Here is a 26,604-nt window from a genome sequence, read left to right as displayed (position 1 = left end):
TGCTGTGATTGGATGCGTCAAAGTGTTCCCGGACATCTGGGTGGATGTGTTAGTCAGTGTGGAGAGGCGTCTTTCTGAACTCTGTGTGTGTGTGTGTGTGTGTGTGTGTGTGTGTGTGTGTGTGTGTGTGTGTGTGTGTGTGTGTGTGTGTGTGTGTGTGTGTGTGTGTGTGTGTGTGTGTGTGTGTGTGTGTGTGTGTGTGTGTGTGTGTGTGTGTGTGTGTGTGTGTGTGTGTCTTCTATTCCTGTTATTATGGAGACAGAAAGTTTTGCCAGTCTTATTCCTTTACAATGACAATGAGTTTGGATTTAGGCTTAAAGGGTCAATCTGTATTTTCTCATGTGGTCATATTTGAAAGTACAGACATTATAATGTAAACTAATGGCATCAGAACACACAACATAACTAACTCCAGCATTTTGTTTACGTCAGGCAATGTGCTTTTAACAAATACTTTGGTTGGGTATGTAGAAGAGAGGGTTATTTCTTTAATTTAACCCATTTTGCTCTTTGGGGAGTATAGGTCACACATGGACTTTCCCCAGCTGGTTCGTTGTTTGGCAGTCTTCTCCGCTTCCTTCTGGGATGATGTTGTCTCCTTGAGTTCTGCCTCCACAGACCTTCTCCAGCTGTTCCTGGGTCTTCCTGGCTTACTTTTCCCTTTTTTCGTTTCCTCAGGCTATGCCTAGCCTATAACATTAGGTTAAATGCATGAAGTAGCCAGGCAGGGTTTGTTGGTAAATATGTGACCGTTGACCAGTTCTGGTCTGGCCCAAAAGGGCCAGATACTGTCCGACTCCAATTTGTGGTCACTACACCATGTAAGTGTTTGTTAAAATGGTAGATCAGAATCAAATCAACGACACAGGATTCGCTTATAGATAAGTTATAGCAAAGCTTTAGTGAATGATATTGCATAATGCAAACTTGTGCACAAGGATCAAATACCTTCAAGACAAAAGTCTAATCTCTCTCCCTCGCAAAACAGACAAAAATCCCATCCGGCATCTGATGCTTGCTAACTAAAAACATCATAATTTTATACATCTTAGGCTATGCCTTCTTCGTGGTGGTGTCTTCTCGCTTATCAGCTGGATGTAGTCCAGGTCGGGCTTTCTCATAGAGATTGTTAAAGGATGACGCGCATTTGATGACGCGTTATTGTTAACCAGACAGGTGTCTCAAATTGTATACTCTGTTTCATCAATGTTTTACAGTGTGTATTCTGCCTGAGATATGTACATGTTCTTATCTTCTGCAGAGCAGAAAAGGGGCATAACAAGGTCATTTCATGCCTGAGTCTTACACAGCTCCATTGTTGTCTCTGCTTCCCCTGATCAGAGGAGGCCTTTCTCAGTTTCCGATCATTTCCCCGGGTAGTGCCAATATCCCGCACTCCCTTTTATAATATCTTATCACTTTAAAAGACCAGGTGGCCTCTCATAACCCAGAGAAGCAGAGACGACAAGGTCAGCTCATGATCTCTAAGGCCTCTCGCTTTATTCTCACAAAAAATACATCCTACAGGTTCTCACGGACTGAAACAGTTAGATTAGTCGACTAGTCTGTCGACAGAACAACAGTTTTCAATTTATCAAGCAAAAATGCCAAACATTCACTGATTCAAGCCTCTCAAGTACAATGATATTGTACTTGTCTCTGTTCTATAACATTTGAAAACCAAATATCTTTTGGGTTTTGCATTGGTGAGACTTCTCTCTCCATCTTCGTCCGCTTATCCGGTGTCGGGTCGCGGGGGGGGGCAGCTCCAGCAGGGGACCCCAAACTTCCCTTTCCCGAGCAACATTAACCAGCTCCGACTGGGGGATCCCGAGGCGTTCCCAGGCCAGGTTGGAGATATAGTCCCTCCACCTAGTCCTGGGTCTTCCTCGAGGCCTCCTCCCAGCTGGACGTGCCTGGAACACCTCCCTAGGGAGGCGCCCGGTGGGCATCCTTACCAGATGCCCGACCCACCTCAACTGGCTCCTTTCGACGCGAAGGAGCAGCGGCTCTACTCCGAGCTCCTCCCGGATGACTGAGCTTCTCACCCTATCTCTAAGGGGAGACGCCAGCCACCCTCCTGAGGAAACCCATTTCGGCCGCTTGTACCCTGGATCTCGTTCTTTCGGTCATGACCCAGCCTTCATGACCATAGGTGAGGGTAGGAACAAAAACTGACCGGTAGATCGAGAGCTTTGCCTTCTGGCTCAGCTCTCTTTTCGTCACAACGGTGCGATAAATTGAATGTAATACCACACCCGCTGCGCCGATTCTCCGACCAATCTCCCGCTCCATTGTCCCCTCACTCGCGAACAAAACCCCAAGGTACTTGAACTCCTTCACTTGGGGTAAGGACTCATTCCCTACCTGGAGTAGGCACTCCATCGGTTTCCTGCTGAGAACCATGGCCTCAGATTTAGAGGTGCTGATCCTCATCCCAACCGCTTTACTCTCGGCTGCGAACCGATCCAGTGAGTGCTGAAGGTCGCAGGCCGATGATGCCATCAGGACCACATCATCTGCAAAGAGCAGCGATGAGATCCCCAGCCCACCGAACCGCAACCCCTCCCCACCCCGACTACATTGGTGTAGACTTGTGATGTGCAATGTTTCAATAATAATAATAATAATGATACAAATAATAATAATAATAATAATAATAATCAAGAAGTTAATGCATAATGAAAACAATCATTAATTGCAGCCCTAAGTAGTGCATTTACTGTACAAGTGTGTGATCACATGCTTACATCCTCTCAGCTTGTCCATGCTAACCGCCTGGTTATATACCATTGCACAGTGTACTGTCAGACCCAGTTTTCTCATTACAACAGCACTGACAAAATGTACAGGATGAACAGGTGCACTAATGGTGAGTGTTTTCCTCTCCGTTCCTTTTCTTCGCTGCTGTTAGCGAAAAAATAGCTGGCAGTTATAACCCCTAACAGTCCTCTCAGCTTGCAGGGTATTCATGAAATGCACAAGCAGCCATGAATATGAAATGCATGTATTATTCACTGTGACTGTGATCTAGTCCTGCATTTGATTTGAACCTCATGCCTGTCTCCACAGTAAAACACCAGTGGCAGGCCCACTCCTTTTTCATTTGCTGGAGAAATATAGTCTGTGTGCTGCTGGAGGGAGGTCCTAACTCTTTTTTTTTTCCACTGCTTCGCTTGTAGGCAGGTATACATTATACATTTATACGCACACACACACACTCATAGTGCACGCAGTAGTCAGCAATCCTCCAACCGTCCATCTTTAAACTCTCAAAATCCAGCATGCACTCAAGGTCTCTCCTTTTCTCACACACACACACCTCACCCCTACATAGGGCGGGGTGAGTCAGAGTGTGATATAGAGGACATAACTCAGACGCAAGGTTAGTGACGGAGTGAGGAGGAGAGTGAAGGAGGGATGGAGGACGGTGATGAAAGGGTGAGATGGAGAGACGTAAAAGCAGAGCATCGTCGCACACATTTTTCTCCTGGGGCCGTAAGATCATTCCATCTTTCTCTGAGGCTCTCGAAAGACACACAGCACGATGACCCGGTTGGGTCATGTGTCCCCTCACACATACACTGAAACACACAGATACACACACACAAGTACGCTCCTCCCACACGCTAACACCCACGCAAAGGCAGACAAAGATCCCAATCATCAGTGTGCGTCCAACTAACAGAGCTTTATATAAGGCTTTCCAGCTTTGACATTGTTGTGATGTCATGTTATTGTAATGTGATGTATTTGACAGCACCGCTTTCAACAGGAGAGCTAAACCCAGCGGGGAGTTAGCAAGACTGGAAAAGAGAAATACCAATGAGACAGTGACAGTGTGTGGTCGTGGGTGTTTGTGTCCTGCGTTAAGGTCTGTGTTAACTTACACATGCACTCATACACACATACACGCACACACACACACACACACACACACACACACACACACACACACACACACACACACACACACACACACACACACACACACACACACACTGACCTTCAGTGGGTACCTTGGTAGACAGGTGGTGGTGCCACTGCCTGTTGCTAAGCAATTATAAAGTCCATTACCCCTGCAAAATGCCCGTAGTGTGTATTTTTTTCGTGTGTGTGAGCGTGAGTGTGAGTATGAGAGAGAGAGAGAGAGAGCGAAAGAGAGAGAAAGAGAGAGATAGAGAGTGAGCTCCTTATTAAAGCAGGAATAGTGAATAAAAACAATCTACAACACAAGCGTTCAGTGTTTTCTCGCTATAAGCCACTGCCTCCTGCTGGCTGACCCTCTTTGCCCTTAGTACACATTTTTCTACTTTGTTTTTTAACAAAATCTTCAATTAAATGAAACCCAATTTTCCCTCCATGCCTCTTGGCACTGGAAACATATAAATATATAATATTATTTAATATTTAAGCATAAATAAACAAGTTTCAACCATAAAATGTAATGAGGTTTTGTATCTTGCCCACTTTTGTCTTTGCTGTAGAGTGACTTGGCTGAGAAGTATGAGGTGCAGCAAACCCTAAATGTAATGTCCCCATACGAGGTCCCAGGAGAGAGTCTTTCACATGTTTGTCAGAGCAAGAGAATTAAGAATTGAGATTTATAGTTTTGTTTCTGCATCCAAGTCCAGAGCATTACGTTATTGTGTGACTGTGTGTGTGCGCGCATGTTGTCATGTAGGCTACCCATTCTTGGCGCATTCAGCCTGATATATGACTGGCTAAATGCAGCATCGCGCGTTGGCTGTAAATAACCGGCAAGCTATTAGAAAAGGTTGGGCAACTGTAGCTGGCGAAATACACTGCAGACTCAGGCATGTGGCACGCACACAAGAACCACCTTGGTCCCGTGTATTTGCACTCACAGCTACATAGACAGATGGTCCGATGGACAGACGCAAGCTGTTAAACACCCCCCACCCCTCATCTTATACTCAGCCAGAGAGTGGATGTGGTTTGATAGCAACTAGGAGTCAGATACCCTCCCCTAACAGTCATCCTATTGAGGGATTCCACTATTGCCCCCTAATGCAGAAATGATTGGTCCTCTGATGTGATTACCTCTCCCTATGCAGTATTCTATTAAAATCACCTCTCTCTAAAAAAGAAAAAGAAGAAAAAAAAATGTTGAGGCAAAGGCAGCACTTACCTGTCATACCGTTTGACTGCTGCCTGCTCCCTCCCACCTCATTCTGCTTTCACGTTCATTTCAGCTCATTCTGTCAAAGAGAAGGGTAATTAAAGTTGACCTCACACATGGATGTGATTATGTGCACAAATGATAGCATGCATGCACACATCAAGAAGGTGAAAAATATACATTTACAAACCACACATAGTCATTTCAAGTAATTATATTTCTATTGGGTAACATGTACGCACTGTTTTGGGTTGCGGAAGGGTTATGCTACTTTTCACAGTAATTAGCAGGGTAATTTATTGTACTAGTCAAAACAGTTGTTACTTTTTTTTCTTAAACCCCCAGATCCTAACTACATCCCCCCCAGTTGGTTTTCATCACGATTTTTTACCATTGTTCCTTTATTTCACACAAGCATATGGACTCTGTACTGACTGTATAGGAAAGCAGTCCTTTTTTAGATCAATACTCCTGCTGCTTTTGTCTGTCAGAAAGATTGATGTAACTCTGAGATGAAAGGTTGTTTTGTCTCCATGATTCAGGTCTAAATTATCTTCATTTTTGCTGGTGCTGGTAGACAGATTTCAATACTTTTGGACGGAGCCAGGCTAGCTGTTTCCAGTCTTTGTGCAAAGCTAAGTTAGCCAGCTGCTGGCTGCTTCATATTTTACCATGCAGACATGAGAGTCGGCAAGAAAGCGAATAAGCATATTTCCCAAAACTTCAAACTATTCTAGTTTTTACTATAATTTCAGTGTACATCTAGCATGCATTACAGCTTTTACTTAAATACAATTCCAAATCCAGAGTAAATCAATCTGTAGGGTTTGATGTGACAGCACAACACGGCTTTCACATTTGTGTGTGTGTGTGTGTGTGTGTCATGTGCTTCACCAGATTTGACTTTAGCTTTCTTCTTTCTCTGCATAAGACTTTCACACAGTTCAAACATCTCTCTTTCAAAACCCCACCTCACCACCTCTCTTTATTATCACCTGCATCTCTTTCTTTCATCTTTCTCATACACATCCACTCATCCTACTTCTCTCTCTTTTTTTTTTTTTTTTTTTTTCTCTCTGGATAGGTGCCCAGTTGTAGTGGAAAGGTGATTTATGGTGTATGGCAGTTGGCTCTAAATGGGATGTTTTATTCAGTGGTGGGAGGCAGTCACTGCCTTTTCTACCGCTCTCCGGAGCATTGCATTGCATTAAAACACATAACACAAGCACATGCGTGCATGCATGCACACACACAATCTAAAAGGAGGATTTACAGACCAACATTTCCTTCTACATTTAGAGACCTCATTAGACAAGGAAAGACAGACAGATTCATGGAGATAGACAGAATGACAGCCACATATGCAACTGACAAAGAGTCAAACACCGAAGTAGGAATAATGCCAACTTCTGTAGTAACTGTGGAGTTGTTTCTGAGTGTGTTTAAAGTCAAGGTCACCCCAGTGGGCTGCATTTCTCACCCTGTTGTCAGCTTGCATGCTGACAGCTACGCACACATTTGTGAGCAGCAGAAATGGAAATTTGTCTGCCTGTCTGTCTCTGTGCCTGCCTTTCTTTTATTTGTATTTGCTTGTGTATCCAAATGTGTCGGTTCAAGTGAGTTAAAATGCAAGCTTGCGAATGTCCGTGTTGTGTGTGTGTGTGTGTGTGTGTGTGTGTGTCTGTGTGAGTTTATGCTGGTGTGAATAATGCAGTGAGAATAACAGTGTGAATATTCATTAGCTGTGTACCAGTGACAGTTACTCGTGTACCTGTCACTCAGAGTCTCAGGTGGGTACAATTTGGTGAATACCCACACACACTGTGTGATGCCTCTGCAATGGGATTTGTACATTTTCAATTTTTTTCACACAATTCATTCATGTTTACGCAAGCATGTTTTATATTAACGTGGTGTGTTTGCGTGAGGGTTGGGGGATGCACGTATTTATTTATTGCATCTGTCCCCAAGACTCATCATGTAAGCAGGATTGTCTCCTCGGCAGTTAATTCTTTCGTAACAGAGCTCCCACCCCTCTGCTTTAATTCTAGTCATGCAGGAGAGACAGGTGCGCTAAATATGACTTATTCCTCAAGTCCCCTACTAGGGGTGTGAATCTTCATTGGTCTCGCTATTCCATTCGATTCAATTACGATTATCCTGTCAACGATTCGATCCGATTCGATATCATGATGCGTCACCATCTTAATATTATTATTTATTGCTACACATGGTTTTCATCAACAAATTCAAGCAGTCAGAAACTCCCCTTTTATTTGCTCTTAAAAAAAGACACTTCCTGAATGTAGCGGAGTCTAAACACAGCAGACAACAGACCAAAAAAACAAAACAAAGCAGCGACCGGAAAATAAACAAGTAACATCATTAGGCAATAATCGATTATGGTCTGTCGCTGCATCGATGTAGAATCGTCCGCATCGATGCAATGATTGATTTCAACGCCCCCATCCCCTACGCTTGGACACTAATTGAACCCGTGTGTATGTTTGTGCATGTACTCCTGTGTTAGTGTGTCCATGCACTTTTACACACGCACATATATCCCTGGAACAAAATTATACTTTATTCTCCCTCTGCAATTCAGGAAGCAAAGACATACATGCAATAGCTCAGCATGAAGCCGTACACATGGCAGGTCAAATGGGACTCGGAGAGCACACAGCTATTCCCGAGCTTCCCAAGAATATTCAGATAGTTTTCATTTTACACAAGATTGGCCCTGGGTGATGGCCTCTCGCTTAAAGCAGAGACGTGGAGATACAAAATTAGGGGACCCCTGCTGGGGAGGGAATACGTGTTTGTTGTCAACATTACCATTTCTCAGTCTCTCGCTGAAGCTGAGAATAAGCCGATTGTTTGAAGAGGAATGACAATATGTTTTCCTCTGCCATCTTGCATCGGGGGATGTACCCTGTTTGGGCATATCTCTTCTGTTTGTGCAGCATGCTAATGTATTTACTAATGTGCATTATCTGTGGTGCTCATGTTTTCATAGACCCTGGAGGGCAGAATAACCCATATGACACATGCTGGAATTGAATGCATTGTATAAAAGTCAGGGTTAAAAAACAGACAAGGATTTCGTGGTTTTCTGAAATAATGAGGAGAGGGACAGAGTGTTGTAAAGAAAGTGAAACAAAATGAGTGTATTTCTGAAAGAAAGTAAGGAGAGGGACAAGATAATTGGATGTTAGAAAAGTAGAGGTATGGAAGCTTTGGCTTCCTCTCTAAACTCTAAAGTTGACCTTTGGTGGAGAAAAAAACATTTTCTACAGTTACACCTGCTTATGCTTCAATGTGTGTTTCCCTCTCTGTTTTCAATATGTCCTCTATCACTTTCTCCTTTCCCTGTACGCCCAATAGCTATAGCCTGTTCTGAATGTGTGTGTATGTACATGCTATTGTTTGCATGCTGACACTCAAGTTGGTGTGTGTGTGTGTGTGTGTGTGTGTGTGTGTGTGTGTGTGTGTGTGTGTGTGTGTGTGTGTGTGTGTGTGTGTGTGTGTGTGTGTGTGTGTGTGTGTGTGTGTGTGTGTGTGCGATGCGTGTGCATGCCTTTTCCAGCACTGTTACAGCTTCTCCTGTAGTGATGAATCTAGTAACCGTGTAGCCGTAGGGTCGGATTGCCGAGAGACAATCCCACTATTAAAGCTACTAGCAGCCTACTATTCTTAGCTCAGGCAATCACAGCACTCTCATTATTACTCAATAGGGTGGAGACATGCAACTTATCATCTCTCATCATCTGTACAGCCTCCGGCAATAAATGCACACAAGGGTTTGCGCACACGCACACACACACACACACAGTTGCTTATTGCCGTTTGTTGTATTTGATATGTTTAAAAATGTGAAATATGTGGGGAGAGAAGATGTTCATCAAAACTAACTGTAACACCAGTATCAATGCTGATAAAGCTCCTTAGTTCTCATACTCAGCAGTGGAAAATTCATTTATGTTTTTCAGATACTCTGACGGATGTTCTTATTGTCCTCTTGGGTAATTAACATCTGCTGTGAGGGAAAGTGTCTTGGGATTAGTGGAGATGATTAAAAATAAAAAAATACTGATATCTTATATAAGACCTGGGGAAAAATGAAATGAGCAGCTGCTTAGGGGCCTATGGCCAGCAGGGGTTGCCGAGCATGAAATTACTTATTTTAAGGTCATTTTCTTTGTCTACCTGGCTATTAGAGTTTGATGTTACTATAAATATTTATTTTTCGATGGAATCGTGTTTTGGTACTATAATTCTGTTATTTTTTTCTATAAAACTGAACAGGTTATAGGGTTTGTCACATGTAGTAGCTTTGTTCGGTTCGGCTCGGCCTCAGCACGTCAGCCCAGCACGGCAGGGATTTGCATTTCCATTACATCAGGGCTACCCGCTAAACAGTGCACAAATGATGAGGGACTTTTTACCCATCTTCTGTGTAGACTTATCTCCACATTTTAGCACTGTAGGATTTAGATAGCAACACTTTTTCGATTTAAAAAAAACATCTTAAGATCTTTGATTCTGTTTCTCTGAACTACTCAGATAAATCCAGATGGAGATAATGAGAAAGAGAGCCGGGAAGAACAAGAGGCCCAGCTCCCCTCCTCCCCCTGTCATGCCTGTGTGTGTTGTGGGTGTGTTGGACAGGCGCAATGGCTTGTTTATGTGCAGATGAATTGCTTTTATGGCCTTGTTTCTCCCTATGAATGGTGCTGGGGTTTTTAATGAACACCCACACTGCATGCCGGCCTGCCTCGCCAGCCTGCCATGCTGCTCCTGCTGCTGCTTTTTAGAGCATAGCCAAGCTTTAGCTAGAGCCCACCACAGCTAATGCCTAACGCTCACTACATGGCCCTGCACAGGTGACAGATTTCATTTGTGTGTGTGTGTGTGTGTGTGTGTGTGTGTGTGTGTGTGTGTGTGTGTGTGTGTGTGTGTGTGTGTGTGTGTGTGTGTGTTCGTGGCTGTGCACTTAGCCTTCTTAGGAGGACCAGCACAGGTGGGTGGTTCCACTCGAGGCCCACAGGGCTAAGGGGTGACCAGCAGTTAACTGGACCGTGACTTTAATCATTTCCTGCTGAGCTGAGGAGAGGTAAGCCAGGCTTTCCACAGTGTTACGGTCATAGACACAAAGATTCTTCAAAAGACTTTCACAGAAGGAGATAGAGTGATAGCTTTGAGAGGAGGTGAGAGGGACCATTTAGTAAAGAGGTTGAAGGAATTAAGACTAGGTAAGCGCTTTTCACATGGCAACTTTACATGGATCAATTAAAAATCAAGCCCAAGGGGGAGCCTCTATGGTTCTATGCCCCTTCCCTTCTTACTTCATCACCCTTATTATGCATTTCTTGTCTCTTACTATCTTTCTTTTCAACCCCTATTCTCTCCTTTTGTCTTCATCTCTATTCCTCTCTCATTCTTTCTCTCTTGTTCTTCCTCTCTCTCTCTCACTCTCATTAATCGGGTCTGCAGGCTTTCTCTTTCTTTGTGCTTTCTACTTCATAAAGCTCGAAACAGCGACGAACCACTGCTAATGGACAGTCTCAGCTCTGCATGTGTGTGTGTGTGGGACAGGCAGTTTTTGTGAGTAGTTTATATGACCCTGTGCACATCTGGTTTTATCACAAACATTGTAAAGAAAACAGGTTTTATGTGTCTGTTTGATTGGTCGTTTGTGTGTGGTTTTAAAGTCACAGGAAGACAACAAGCATGTGTGCAGAAGCAGCCATCAAATCATGATGACCTATCACACCTTTAAAGGTTCACGCCATCAAGTTTACATGACAATTTAATATTCACAAAGAGGCAAAACACAGCCTGTGGAAACGTATGTAAAAAAGTGTTCTGTAGCTTTGGAGTGAGCATTGTCACATCTGGAAAAAAAATTGTTCACGTGACATCACCTGGGTATCTCGGTTTGGGCTTGGAGACTACAAACTTTAAACAGAAGAACGTGGGCTGTTACCTGTCAGAGAGGTTCTAACTAAACACACTAGCAAGTCGGATTTTGGGAAGGAGTCCATGTTTTTTGGAGCTTGACCCGTTTTATGGACTAAAGGCAGGATAACTTGGCCTCTGCTTATGTATTTGACCATTTTAAATTTGGGTCTTGCAAGTTTGCTAACTTCACTCTAAGTGCAATAATAAATCAGAAGAGGACTCTTTCAAGGCCAAATTGCACCTTTAAGTGTTAAACTCTTCTTCTGAGAGGGCCTTGGTCTGAGTCCTTCCACTGTGAGCTCTGAAAGCTTATTTCCAAAAACTGGTGAAGTGCACAAATAAAGTTGAATACACTTTAGACTTTAAAGTGTAAATAGGATCATATCACTTCAAGTAAAAAGCCCCCAGGGAACTCGTATTCCTTAGAATGCATCTCTTTTACTACACTTTTTTTTTTTTTTTTTTTTTACCTTTCCATAACTGCCTTTACAATCTTATTAAGTAAAAATGCCGGTCCCTCTATTTGACTATAATGCCCAATAAAAGAGACTTTATAGTTGCATACATTTACTTTCTGCTTTTTGCATATATATTGCCCTCCACCCAGCAGTGTTGTACAGTGGTGTTCTGCTCGGCTGCTGTGGAGGACAAGTAGTATTGAGCGGTGTTGTAAAAGGAGCTGCTTTACGGTGTGTTTGCTCTGGCATGTTAACGGCTGGCTTTACAGCTCTGATTATGGCCCACCAGGGGAGCTGGGAGTGCTAACTATACAGGGACAATGCTGCAGGCAAAAAGGATAGAAGGGCACTACCTCAGGGTGTGCATGTCTTCACAGTGACAAAAAAGATCCTCTTATGGGTTCTCTAATATCTGGTACTAAGGAAAAGTTTGGGCCTGACTTTCTCAGTTATATCATCTGCATTGCATGCTGCATGATTTTACATAATGATTTAATTTGTATTATTATTTGTAGTGATTTGTTCTGTTGGCTGCACTTCCCTCTTGCACTTAAAGTCCTGTTCTGCTTAGTTGCTTCATGTCTGTGCACCTGCGTCATCAACATAAACTTCTGTTTCATGATTCCACTTTACAAATAAATGATTATTCTGAAACTCCACATCACCTACAGTTGATGACTTGAGACTGACAAGCATGACATTTTATTTTCAAATTCCTCCATATTTTGTTCACACAACCAGGAAACTTTATGGAATTAATAAGACACACAAACACATGCACACACTGAAATTGTGTGCACAGATTTATATTCTGTCAGTCTCTGCTAAGCTTACTCCTCTGAATATATTCAGCAGTGCAGTTCTCCATGGATCTGTATTAACTTATGTGACTGTCTTTAGGTTTTCTCCCTGCTCCATTTCCCCTTTTTTCAGTATGCAGCTCCTTTCCTCTATGTCTCTGACACCGTCAGTCATTAGCCTAACCCCCAGAGCAGAAAGTTGGACTGTGTGTGTGTGTGTGTGTGTGTGTGTGTGTGTGTGTGTGTGTGTGTGTGTGTGTGTGTGTGTGTGTGTGTGTGTGTGTGTGTGTGTGTGTGTGTGTGTGTGTGTGTGTATGTATGTATGTGTGTTTGTGTGTGTGGGGGAGTGCAATAGAAAGAGAGACCGTGCCAGCCAGCTTTGATTGCAGGGTCACTCAGGGACGACATTGCCAGTGTCTGGACACTGAATCCCAATGGATACTGGCAAATTTACACACACACACACACACACACACACACACACACACACACACACACACACACACACACACACACACACACACACACACACACACACACACACACACACACACACACACAGGTGCCAGAAGACAGTGTCTGGCCAGGAATGGCTACAGATAACAGCACCTGTCCTCGGTTTTGCTATCACTCCCACACACACACACACACACACCACACACACACACACACACAACACGCGATGTACTGACAAGTTCTGTGTCCCCGTGGCAGAAGAGAGCGATGAGGATGTGAGTGTGATGGCAGAGATGGCGCCGGCTGGCTGGCTGGGCCTAAGGACCCTAGGGAGGCTTGACTGATAGAGGCTGCACCAAGCCCTCTGGATAGCTTGTGTGTGTGTGAGTGCATGTGAGAGAGAGGGGGTCTATGTAGTATGGCAGATGGTATGATGGTGTTTAAACCAGTTAGGTTACCATCAGTGGAGGACCAGGTCATGACCGCTTTCTGGCTGAAAGGTGACTGGAATAACTCGTAGCCTCAAGGTTATTCCATTATTGGGTTAAAAGCTCCTGGTTGTTGTCCAAACAGAGCTAGCAAGAAATAACCCATACTTGCTTTGTTTGCTTGATGATGGCTGGCATATTGTTGTTAGTTTGAGACACTGAACAAAAAGGAGTGGTTAAATGTAACTGAGTACATTTGCTGTACTTTAGTACAAATGTGAGCCACCTTACATCATTATTTATTTTCCATTCTCTATACTTATATACTTATATACTACTACACACTATACTGCTACTTTATGTTAATTCAGAGGCACATAATAATTTAACAATAATTATATTACATATTATACTTTTTGCAATACATTTGTATGACAGCTGCAGCTTCTACTGTACTTACTTACTTACAATAACAATTTACATATAAAACATGCATTGTGTAGATTACACTACCCAACAGTAAATGCTATACTTACATGTACACATGAATGCATCAGCAATAATAATCTAATAATATAGCCTGGTTGTGTAAGCCTACTATTTTATTGCATTGAGTCCTTTTGATGATGTAAGTACATTTTTCTAATAATATTTACATAAAGTTGTATCGATTATTGTTCATAGTGGCATACTGTGTTTTTTTTTAGGAGAAAATAGGCTTTTTCAACCTGTTGGTCTGGTTTCATCTTCCTTTGTCCTTATTTGAATTTGATGTGTGACTTTGTACATGATTACATGTTTGTCCGAAAACAATCATGCCATCTGTAAATGAACTGGAATTATCTGGTTAATTGTAGGTTAGAAAGTGCATACTATGTATGCGTTTGTGTTCCATACAAAAAGTGTGTGTGTGTGTGTGTGTGTGTGTGTGTGTGTGTGTGTGTGTGTGTGTGTGTGTGTGTGTGTGTGTGTGTGTGTGTGTGTGCGTGTGTGTGTGTGTGTGTGTGTGCGCGTGCGTGCAGCGTTCTGGAGACTGTGTATCAAAGTTAATTGAGCTTATCTGGAAAACAAACACAGCTGGCCAATGTTCTTCAGTGCTGGAAGACGATAGAGTGACGACCCAGAATCTGCTGCCAGCACTTCACATCAGGAAGCTCATCAAGTATTGAAGAGGAAAACTAACTTAGACTGAGAGACTGTGGACGGAATACAAGAGAAACAAGAAGAGATGAGAGTAAAGAAGTAGACACAAAGAAGCGGAAAAACATGATAATGTATCATGTTTGTTATGTTGCGGGGAGAGAAGGAGAAGATAGTGACCTTAAAAAGCGACCTAGTTGGAAATATAGTGCAGCAATGAGGGAAATAGATTATGATTTTGTGTTTTATAGGCTCTTTAGATGTGTGGATTTGTCTCCTCTCTTTGTCTGTCACTCTGTCCCCTGAACTGAGTTAAGGGGGCATTTAGAGGAGCAGGAGAGCTATTTAAATCATGTGTGTGAGTGTTAGTATGTGTGTCTGGATAAGTTGGAGGTGCAAGGGACAGATTTATGCCCCATGTACAGGAGAGATGAAGGCCATTTCCCAGGCAGGCCGTTTCTCTCTTCGCTGTGTTTCTGTGGTTGGCTGGCTGGCTGGCTGGCTGGCTGGCTGGCTGGCTGGCTGGCTGGCTGGCGTTAGTCCAGTTTAATTTCTTCAGAGCCCACAGGCTTGTTCTTTCACCTCCATATCCTTTCTTCTTGCCGCCAACGAAGAACCTGCTTTCATATTCTTTTCCTCTTTAACTCCCTTGCCGACTCTCAACCCAAATCACTTTCTGTCTCGCTGCAAAGTGCTGTATCTTTATCTTTCCCTTGCCTTTTGTCCCCCACAGCTGAGGTCTCTAAACTCTCAGATCTCAATCATTCAGCCCCTCCCTGCCTGTCTCCTGTGTGGTCTCTCCCTCATACAGTCACACAGCTTCTTTTTTTTTCTCTTGTTGTATGAGCATTTAACTTTCCTTTACAAACTAGATAAGTCTCAAAAATTGATCATCCGATGAGAAACGCTGCCACCTTGCATAACTACTGTGGAAGCTCAAAATGAGTTGCATGACATCAATGTAGACGAGATCTGACCTGAACATCATCTACATTGATCCTGATCCACATATATTTTTTTGTACAGTGTAAAGGAGGTGCCCACATTTATGAATCTGCACCCAAATAAAAAAATTTATCTTATGTCTCTTAAACACTACTAGAGCCTATGATAAATTAAGCCTGTTAAAAAAAAAGTCAAGTCAGGTTAATTCATTCTTTATAGTCCCATTATAGAGAATGTGATGTGCGGCCAGGTTTTAAAACATTATATTAACAAGGCAATGAGACAGCAGTGACACCGCACACAACTGTATGACAATAAAAATGATAAAAACAACTATGAGGCAGTATAAACAAAGACACTGTGAAAAACAATATAAAAACAATAAGCAGTATAAAAACCATGAGATCATATCAGAAGTGAGGCAGAAAGTAAAGTGTGAATAAAAAGCAGAGAGGGCAGATGTGCATGAGCTATTCCATTGTTCAGCATCAGCTTTACACAAAGGCAACCTTTTAGTGGTTTTGTCCTCGTAGCAGGAGATCTATAGCTGCGGCCTGAAGACAAGAGCTCAGATTGTTTGGGATCATAGAGAGAGTGGTCAGGACAGTCTAAGATGGTTTTGGCCTTTCTTAAGACCTGCCTGTTGTAAATATCCCTTTACTGAGCTTGACTCAACCCACCTATCCTGCTTGGCACATCAACAAGCCTATTCTTAATGGCTGTGTGTACGGCCATCAGTACAAAAGAATAAAACAATTTATATCCAATGTATACAGATCTGAGTCATCAGAGCAGGATGGATATTAGAAGAGTTAATTATCCACAAGAGGAAAATACATTGCTGTTTTTTTTTGCTGAGGAATCATTTTTATTAAACACAGTTTGCTGCATGTCATCCTGGGCATTGAAGATAATTTTTTTAAATCACTACTTGATGTCCTTAAAGGTCCAGTGTAACGTGTTTAGTTGTTCATTATCAAAATCTGTGTTGCCCATTTCTTTTTCATGAATATTTACCTCCACCATCAATTCCAAGTATTCCTTTTGGCTTGAAATTTGACATTTGCATTCGCATGAACTGGGGAAGACGCTCCATATTCATGCGCCATCTTGAAATACGTTAGCCGGTAAGGGACATACAGGACATACTGCTCCGCCTTTCGCTTTTTCGCTGTCACATGATAAACTCACATGTGCTGCTAATGCTGCTAATGGGTATCGTAGCTTCCCGGCCCCGGCAAGTTTGAAGAAGGAAACATGGAGGACCACACGTATTCAAAATCCAAATTTCAGGAACAGGAGTCTTCTTCTAAGCCCAGAAAAAGAAAAAGGATATTGAAAAGAGCAAGAGACCGGCTTTTTGAAGCTTGAAGGCTACCGTAGCTGTAATACGTACTTTGAACTGCGTGGTGCGAGAGAGTTGATTGCGATATATGATCTCAATGCTAGATGGGAGAAATTCCTACACATTGGACCTTTAAGAGTGCAATGTTCAGCTGTGAAAAATACCTGAGTGTAAATGCATGCATGTACACTCTTGAAATCTAAAATGCATTCTCAGTGTTTTAAAAGGGAACATTTCTATAATTAGTACTTAAGTGTAGCAACATGGATTGAATTAAGGCTAATTTTGGACCAAGGCAAACTTGTGTTTGACTATAATTTAACCCAAATGCCTCTTGTTCCTGCCTCTTTTGCTCTAACATGATTGCCACTATGGATTTGCTCCAGAATGGACAGCAGCCGACACGAACACACACACCTATTAACTCCATTATAAAGCCGTAAAGTAGGCTATATTTCAACTCAGGACGGCGCCGCTTTTCACAAATACAGATAGGATTGGAGATGAAAAGTTTAACTGACACGTAACCCCAATCAGCTTTGTGGGAAATTGAGAATCACTAAAGAGGCGTTTATCCGAGAGACGCTGTGATTGGTGGATAGAATATGGAGCTGGGGACTGACAGTGACATAACCAATCACACTATGACAGACACTCCACTTAGCAACAACTGCAATGTTTAATTTTAAATTAATGTAGCCTACTGGCAGTTGGGCACATGTGGGTGCTCGGTATTTTCCTTGGGTGCTCAAGCTCCGTAGCACCGACGGTATCGGCGCCTATGGTTGTGTAATGGCGAAGGCAGCAGCCAGGAGCATGCTGGTAACTCTTGCAAACCCTGCAGACCCTCTTACTTCTAAGACCTCCAAAGCAACTATTGGTCCACTGTGCTCTGTTATGTAGGTCCTTACTCCCGTCCACATCTCCAAGAAGGGGCCAGTACATTTCTCACAGTGTGATCGAATCGTCATTTTCCCCTTTTCCATCTCTCTTAATTCTGTGCTTTCTCATCGCCTCCTCACGCCTGTCTTTTTTATTTTCATATTAGTTTTGGAAAATGGAGTGAAGCAGAAAAGATTGATGATAGAGGAAATAGGTGGACATAGAGAGGGGGTGATGGAGGGATGGATAACATGAGAGTGCTTGTGGTCTGTATTTGGCTGTCAGTAGCTCTATTTCCTCTGTTGTTGTATATTGTACTGTGGGTTCAAGGTCTCTTCTCCATCAGCATAGCTCTCTCTCTCTCTCTCTTTCTCTCTCTCTCTCTCTCTCTCTCTCTCTCTCTCTCTCTCTCTCTCTCTCTCTCTCTCTTCCTTCCTGCCTGCCTCCTTCTCTCTCTGCTCTGCCTGACTCTACCATAAATCCACCAACACACATATTTGCACAGACACACACACACACACACACACACACACACATACATACACGCACACACACACCAATCAATACAAGGCTGCTTGGCACTGCCAAAGCCCAAAATGACTATAGATTTTCTGTCAACTCTGCCACTAAATTATGCAAACCTTTGGTTTATGTTCCGGTACATTTTTGGCATTCCTACTCCAGATATGGGATGGGGTTTTCCACTTAGGCAGGGATGAAAGGATCCAGGTGTGGGTAGCAGAAGAAAAGGCTTTTGGACAACACCTAGAGCTTTTGGTTTGGTACTGTACACAATAATTGCAAAATGCAGACTGCTATAGATTTTGAAATCAATACCATGTATTAAAATCGTTGTAAATGTCCTGCTGAAGTCAGGGTTTTATTTAAGTTGTGAATAATGCGCTCCGGATATCAGTGTTGGAATTTCTGTTTTGCAAGCACACACACACACACACACACACACACACACACACACACACACACACACACACACATACATACACATACACATACACACACACAGGACAGAAGAATGAACTTAAAAGACACTAAAATAACTTGAAGTCAGTGAGATGCAAAATAAAGACTTGTGTATTGAAAGAGACAACAGACAGAAATAACCAAGTGGCAATGATGGAGAGATGAGCAAAGTATAAACGAGGAGGGATGAGTGTGTGTGTGAGAGATTGTTAGCTTCTGGGTATCCGATCATTTCAATTTCCCCTTACAGTTACTGATGGCCCTGCCACACACACAAACACACACACACACACACACACACCTATCACAAACCAAAATGATTTGACATTTCAATGAGGACATTTTCCTTATAAGGTTGCATCAAAATCTTTACAAACATTTTCATCAATTTCATCCTAGTTATTCACCTATAAAAGATACATGATTACAGCACAAATGTCAACAGATAATTATTCCGTCTTAGTGATGAAAGTGAAGAAACTGTAATATAATAATGTGATGTAATATAATCTGCAGCAGTAATGCTGCTATCAACATGTTTAGGCTCACATTGACTGTATTTGTAAAGGAGCTAAATTTGCTATATGTTTTGTAATCAGCCACAGAGTCATTATAATCACATTTAACCTAACAACCGTTTGATGTAACTTGTCGGTTAATACCACTGATAACTTACTTACTTGGGATAGGGATGATACTTTAAGTTAAGCTATTGATAGAGAGACCAGTATATAAATGGAGATGTGTGTGTGTGTGTGTGTGTGTGTGTGTGTGTGTGTGTGTGTGTGTGTGTGTGTGTGTGTGTGTGTGTGTGTGTGTGTGTGTGTGTGTGTGTGTGTGTGTGTGTGTGTGTGTGTGTGTGTGTTACTGAGGTGGACTAATTTGCCTGGCCAGGCCTGTGGCAGGGCCATCAGTAACTTGAAATGATTGGATAATTCATTCTCCCAGCAACTCCATTACCCAGAAGCTAACAATCTCACACACACACAATCATCCCTCCTCGTTTATACTTTGCTCATCTCTCCATCATTGCCACTTGCTTATTTCTCTCTCTGTTGTCTCTTTCAATACACAAGTCTTTATTTTGCATCTCACTGACTTCAAGTTATTTTAGTGTCTTTTAAGTTCATTCTTTTGTCCTTACTTCTCTTACTCAAATGGCACTTTTTTAAAGTCTGTTTAAAAGCATCTGACTGGATGTGTATGTGTGAGATTGAGTGACTGTGTAAGAGAGACGCAGCTTTCTGTCCAGGATAGCGTTCAGGCGGATTTGGAAAGGCTGAGGTGACATTGACTCTCAAAGCAGAATAAAGTTTAGCGGCGTTTGGGTTGTACAGAATCCCGAGAATCTGAGCCGCAGTTGCACTTTCGCAGATCCTCTTTTCAGCAGAGAGAAATTAAGAGGGAAAGACAAACCGAAAGAAATAAAAACTGCTCCTTGATGCAATCATTGATCACTAGTCAAAGTCCTTGATTCTGTCTAATGAGCTGCTTGTTCCTTCTGGGAGGGTGACTAATGAGAAAAACAACACTGCCTGCCACAGCGAACAGCCAAACAAGATAAACCTTTTTATGAAAAGAAAAAGATATGATGCCGGTGTGTTCTGACAGCGACTTTGTGTTTAGCAGAAAATCCAGTAAGACAGTGATTTAGTTAGATACATATAAATGTAAATGAGCATGTACATGTAAATGAGCACACATATATGCTTATTTACACATCAAAAGGGTACTTTTTTTTAGACCAATAGCTATTAAGGGGGAAGCATATATATCACTATATAATAAATATTAAACACCTAAGATCTAAACACCAAGTAACAACTGCAGTACAGCCATTTTTCTTAGTGTGGTAGTGCTTCTAATAGATATATCTTTGTGTAAGTCTCTTTATAGGCGTATCTGCCATCTAATAAATGCAATATATTATTTCATGCATACTTCATTATGCAGTAATGAAGCAATCAAACAAAAAATCAAAGTGGGGGATTTTGCAGGTTTCACAGTATATATACACACACACACACACACACACACACACACACACACAAATACACACGCAAGTACACGGTGATGTAGCTGGTAGCTGCTCAGTGTCCTGATGTGACCCTCTTGGCTCATCAGGAAGAACTGCTCCACTTAAACTTTGTTGCTCCCTTATAATTGAATTAGTGTGCTCAATTATGTAGAGGCAGGCCTGTCCTCATTACACAGCACTATTAAATCTCGAGGATGGAGCTGAGGGGAGGAGAGCAGCAGGCGAAGAGCGGAGAACGGAGCTAAAAGTCATTTAAGTGAAAGTGCAAAGTTTCATTGCTCTAATCTCCAACGTGTCTGTCACATCTGTGCAACAACTGTGTCATAGTCCATGAGTTATGTCCCGCTGTATCTTCTCTGCCTTGCCTGTCTCTCTGTGTTTGACTTTCCTCTTTGTGCTTCTGGGCCAAATGCCTTGAAAATGCTGAACCAGCAATTTGGCCGAGTTTTTCCAAAGCTCACTTCCCTAACTTCACAAGAAAACATCTAACTGAGCCAAAATGCTGCCAAACCACTTGCTGCAGGGGTCCCTGAGCTCAGCACAATGATCACACATCTGCCAAACATTTAATCACATTTGCGCATACACTGCAGGTATCCAGTGTTCGAACTATACCGTGGCCTTCGGGGGAGCCCACTTTTTTTCCACGTGGGGGGCGGGGGGGGGGTCGTGCGCTTGCGACTTACAATGACTTACAAAGATACATAACAGCTACAAGTGTATGCACTACAGGATTTACCCTGTTATACTTTATCGACAGGAATAGATAGGTCAAACTGCAAACAGCCACAACTAGTCTATAAACAAAGCATCGGGCTGTCTTTGAGATTTCACATGAACAACGGTTAAAGTTACTCAGGCTACCGAAGAATACCATAATTCCTCCGTTCAATTAGGCCTTAGCGACACACCCCAGCTTCCATTCCTTAACAAACAGCCATGTATACGGGCTCTTCCAGTCTCTCCACAGCTGGCTGTTCCAATTTAACGGGAGAGAGAGGAGCAAGAGGGGTTAGGATCGTCTTCAGCCAGAGAGGACATTATTTCTTCAGCTTCTCCTTGCGTTGTCACCCCGGGGGGGAGGTGTGCTAACTAACAGGGCGTGCAACAGGTGAATTAGTCGTGCTATTAACGTCATCGCTACACAATTTCTTAGTAAAACCAAAATGAATTAAACTGCCTTGTTTTCTTTTTGCCATGGCTATATGATGCTTAGCCTAATGCAGAATGGATTTCAAGGGCTTTGCGCGCCGATTAATGGCCTCCAACGTTTATATTTCTTCTATGAATCTTTGAGTTAACATGCACTAAACATGAGTTGAATTTGCACCACCGCGCCACCACGCCTTGATGCTCATAACAAAAATAGCATGTATAGTATAGTATATAGTATGTATACTATAGTATAGTTATCTTTTTTGAAGTGAATTAGGTTCAAATCGCCGACATGCATGAATGATATTTTTGCAGTTTTACACATAATAATCCACGATGATCACATTACACAAAACTGAAATTGCACGTCAAAATGACACATTGTGAATATTTTTAGAGACCTCCCCAAAATTTCACAAATCACGTTTTCAGGGGAGCCCATGTCTTATTAAGGGGAGCCGAGCTCCCCCTAGCTCCCCTGTAGTTCGCACCCTGCAGGTATCTCCTCTTACTCCCTGTGTCTGTACCAAAGCTGCATATCTGAAATGTTCTTATTCCTGTCTCTTTGCCTCTCCATTTGTCCCTCCTCCTGTCTCTACTTCACACAGGAGCAGCGGAAGAGCCTCCAGAGTGGCTTCAAGCATGTTAATGTTGGGGGTACCCAGCTGCAGAGGTGAGTTTACACGCACGCATGCACGCACACACAGGCACACGCATGCACGCACGCACAAACACACACACACACACACACACACACTCTCAATAACACAACAGAGAGATAGAACGATCAGCCCTGCTCTTGTGCTGCTGTTAAAGTCCATTTCCCTGCAGATGGGACCGAGCCATTGCTGTTTAATTACTGATAACCCTGACCGAGATTGGACTTGTGTGTGTTCTCTGAATGTCCACTACACCCCTTCTCTTTCTCAGTAATCATCTGACCATGGACCTCGACAACAACATCACTATCATCATACCACCCGTTGAGACCAAGGTGTTGATGTGAGTATATCTTTTATCTACAGCTTATAAAAGAGCAATTGTCGACTTTAGTTTTGGTTCCATGCAGTATGTCTAATAAATAGAAAACTACCTATCTGGATACTTGATTTGCATATTTCTAACCTTTCATCTAAATCAGTTATTGTCAGTGACGCAGCAATATAAATCTGACTCGTTGGTGATTAACAGGATAGGAAAGAAATGTCAAATATTTTGGTGACTTCTCTCCAATATTCACATTTTTCTGTGAAATACTGAACAGTTTCCCCTAAATATAAGGTTGTCGTGTAAATGTGCACAACCCATGGACTTACATAACTTTTCTAAACAAATATCCATTGTGATATTGTCAAGGGGTCACAAGCTAAAAAGCTTTTTAAACTGCCGGTGCCTGTTGCATTACAGTAGGAACAGTTGGGATTGGGATTATTTGGGAAGTAAAATGCATGAATTTTTGGACTGATTCTGAGAATGCTCAGGATTTTAAAGAATATCCACCTTGTGAAATGACTGATTCTCGGGTGAATCAAGTCATTTTAGCAATTCAGAAATGCATTAAATCCAAAAGCTTGCATGGACATTTATGCCTGTGTTTCTATGTTGTCTCTCAATCACTACGTGCAGTATCCAGCGGGCCTGGCGTGACTTCCTCCAGAGACAGGAAGCGGAGAAGAGGAGCCCCTCCCCACCCTCCCTCTCCTCCTCTGACAAGATGAGCATGTCAATCAGCATGACAACCCTGTCAGATGGCAGCACCCCGGTAAGTCAGACCTATGTCAGACATATTCTCCATTACAAATTCAAGGCACTCAGACAACGCTTTGACTGACAGTGTTTCCGGAGACAGTGTGTGTGAGGACATGTGTCTTTGCTTAGACAGTTAAACAGAGAGGATTGCTAATGTGCTAATGTGGCTGTTGCAGTTATTTTCTATAAGGCTTTGTACGCACAGTCTTGTGTCATAAGTGTGTTGCATATATGAGATGTTACAGTTGGGCTGTTAAGAGTATTGTGCTGCCTTATGTGGAGAATATGGCACAGTGCGTATAGCCCCATTCCTGTCCAGAAGGGGGCAATATCTCTCAGCTAATTTCTTCGGTATGCAGACTCACAACCAGCTTTTTCTCTGGGACAAGAGAGTAAATATACAAGGATTAGGTCTGGCATACACACACTTTCTCTCACAGCAAAGACACACTGAGAATTGAAATCAGTGAAACAGCTATTCTCTTCAGCACATCGTCCCTTCATTTAACCAGCATGCAATAAATCCCCGGGATTTACTCTACTGCGTCTGTTCTGGTCATTATTATTCTATACTTACTTCGTCTGCCGACTTGTGGCTGAATAGCAAGTGGGTGTACACTTCTATCCTAATCTCTGAGCCTGAAGTCAACAGGCAGGTTAAATCTCAGAGACAGCCGAGAGAGTTCTGTGTATGAGCACACTTAGGTGGTACTTGTCCACACAATCGCTACAGAAAAAAAGGTTTTACCCAGAAGAAGACTGTTTGATTTGGATTATTGTGGATAAAAAGGGGTCAGATGGGTTATTATGAGTGAAGAGAATTCAAGTGGTGAGACACAGGAATAAAATGTGTGCTCTCTTCAGAGCCGGTACAGCTTTACAGTAACACGTGATGTGAGCAGCTGACTGGTCTGTATTCAGGTCGAGAAGTTTGTGGATAAAGTCAGACGGCAGTCTATATTCTCTACACACACATACAGCATGCATATGTAGACAACAGTGGTTGTGTTTGAGATCCTTTGGGATGGCCAGAAAATGCTTAGCTCAGTTACTCAGATCATCATTGCGTGCGTGCGTGCGTGCGTGCGTGCGTGCGTGCGTGCGTGCGTGCGTGCGTGCGTGCGTGCATGGTCAGGTGAGATAGAGGAGAGCGAAATAGAGGAAAGAAAGATGAAAAACAGATGTTGGTTCACTGGTTGAATGTGCTGACACTGTAGCTCCGCTCTCCTCCGTGGAAAACGGAGGCTCAGCTTCTCCTCTCATACGAGTTCATGATACATATATATATATATATATATATATACATACATACATACATATACGTTAGGCCAAGTCCTGATTGGACACCTTCTCATTCAATGCGTTCTTTTTTTTTTTTTTTTCATGACTATTTACATTGTAGATGATAGAAGCATCAAACTATGAATGAACACATATGGAATTATACTTAACAACAAAGTGTGAAATAACTTGAAAACATGTCTTATACTTTAGATTCTTCAAAGTAGCCACCCTTTGCTTTTTATTAATATGGGAAAAAATTCCACTCAATTAACCCTGACAAAGCACACCTGTGAAGTGAAAACCATTTCAGGTGACTACCTCATGAAGCTCATTGAGAGAACACCAAGGGTTTGCAGAGTTATCCAAAAAGCAAAGGGTGGCTACTTTGAGGAATCTAAAATATAAGACATGTTTTCAGTTATTTCACACTTTGTTGTTAAGTACATAATTCCATATGTGTTCATTCATAGTTTTGATGCCTTCAGTGGGAATCTACAATGTAAATAGTCATGAAAATAAAGAAACACATTGAATGAGAGGATGTGTCCAAACTTTGCGCCGTACTGTATATATATATATATATATATATATATATATATATATATATATATATATATTTTATTTATTTTTTACCTGATTGATCGCAACGGTCCTCATATCTGCTGTATTATCATAACTCTGTCTCGCTTTATACACTTTCTCTCCGTGTCCCCTTTTCTCTCTTTATTGTATTGTCCTTTCTGTAAAGTAATGCATCTGGTGAATGTGACAGCTCCACCCTGTTTGAATTTCTAACAGTTTTCTTTCTGTCAACCCAGCGATACATTCTCAATCCACACAAGGCTGGGTCTATATGCATTCATGGATGCATGCACACTTACAAACACACACACACACACACAAGAAAGAAGACAAGGTGATGTGGAAGCCATCTCTAAAGTGATTGAATTTGTAACCTTTGGGCCTGTAACATCAGTCTTTGACAAAACTGTGCTGCATGACACTACAGCATGTGTGTGTGTGTGTGTGTGTGTGTACGTTAGCAGGTCTGTGTGTTTCTATAAGCAAGCTATTTTTTCATCCTCGTGTTTTCAAGAGGGATGAGTGATATTCTCAGCATTGTATGTAGCAACTGTTTACTGTGTAAATAATCTTTCACATTGTAACTCAGCTCACTCATTGCCATGGCAGTTCTTGCAAAATAGAGCAGGTCTGGATATCTCTCTTCATGATCGATCCCTTTGCTCCATAGCAACACCACAGAGGGAGGCAGAAATTATAGGTTTCATTAAAGAGGAACCTAACAAAACTCTGGCTTTTATGCCCAAATATGAATCAGCTGTCTAACTTTTATTGTTTCATAATACTGCACCGCATCAACACAAGTACACACACATGCACACAAACACAAGGGAGAGTGAGCGCATGCACACCCACAGACACAGGCGCGTGGACACACAGTACACTGCAGCTTTAATTTCAGACTGTCTAGATGATAGATGTCTTTTTATAACCAGACATCAATCAATAGTGTTTGGGGACTGGCCGAATGTTTTTCTAGCAGGATTGCCACTGAATTACTTGAGAAATGAGGATAAAAACCAACATCCAGAGAAGATCTAAACCTATACAAGATGTTTGGTTTTTTTAATAGGTAAAACTTTAAAAGTGTTTTAATCCTGGATTTCAGAATGAAGTCCAGTCTCCTGTCTCACTTCTCAGCTTGTTTGTGGCCTGCATTATGAGTACGAGAGCTGTCCATTGCATCAGTGCTGAACTGAGATATAGGATGTAGTAGCCAGGTTTTGACACTAGAGGGAGATCCTGTATCACAGTGTT

General features: G+C 42.3%; 1 protein-coding gene across 1 annotated transcript in view; it reads left to right on the top strand.

Moving 5' to 3' along the window:
• schip1 (schwannomin interacting protein 1) overlaps positions 1–26,604 on the top strand; it is a 240,002-nt gene that overhangs the window by 47,749 nt on the left and 165,649 nt on the right. Inside the window, exons 6-8 of the mRNA XM_039824741.1 lie at positions 22,341–22,405; positions 22,663–22,734; positions 23,359–23,494. Coding sequence (XP_039680675.1) covers positions 22,341–22,405; positions 22,663–22,734; positions 23,359–23,494 — 273 coding nt within the window. The remainder of the gene's footprint in view (positions 1–22,340; positions 22,406–22,662; positions 22,735–23,358; positions 23,495–26,604) is intronic.

This window comes from Perca fluviatilis, chromosome 2, assembly GCF_010015445.1.
Source record: "Perca fluviatilis chromosome 2, GENO_Pfluv_1.0, whole genome shotgun sequence".
NCBI classification, from domain to species: Eukaryota; Metazoa; Chordata; class Actinopteri; order Perciformes; family Percidae; genus Perca; species Perca fluviatilis.
This window is presented reverse-complemented; position numbering and strand designations above follow the sequence as displayed.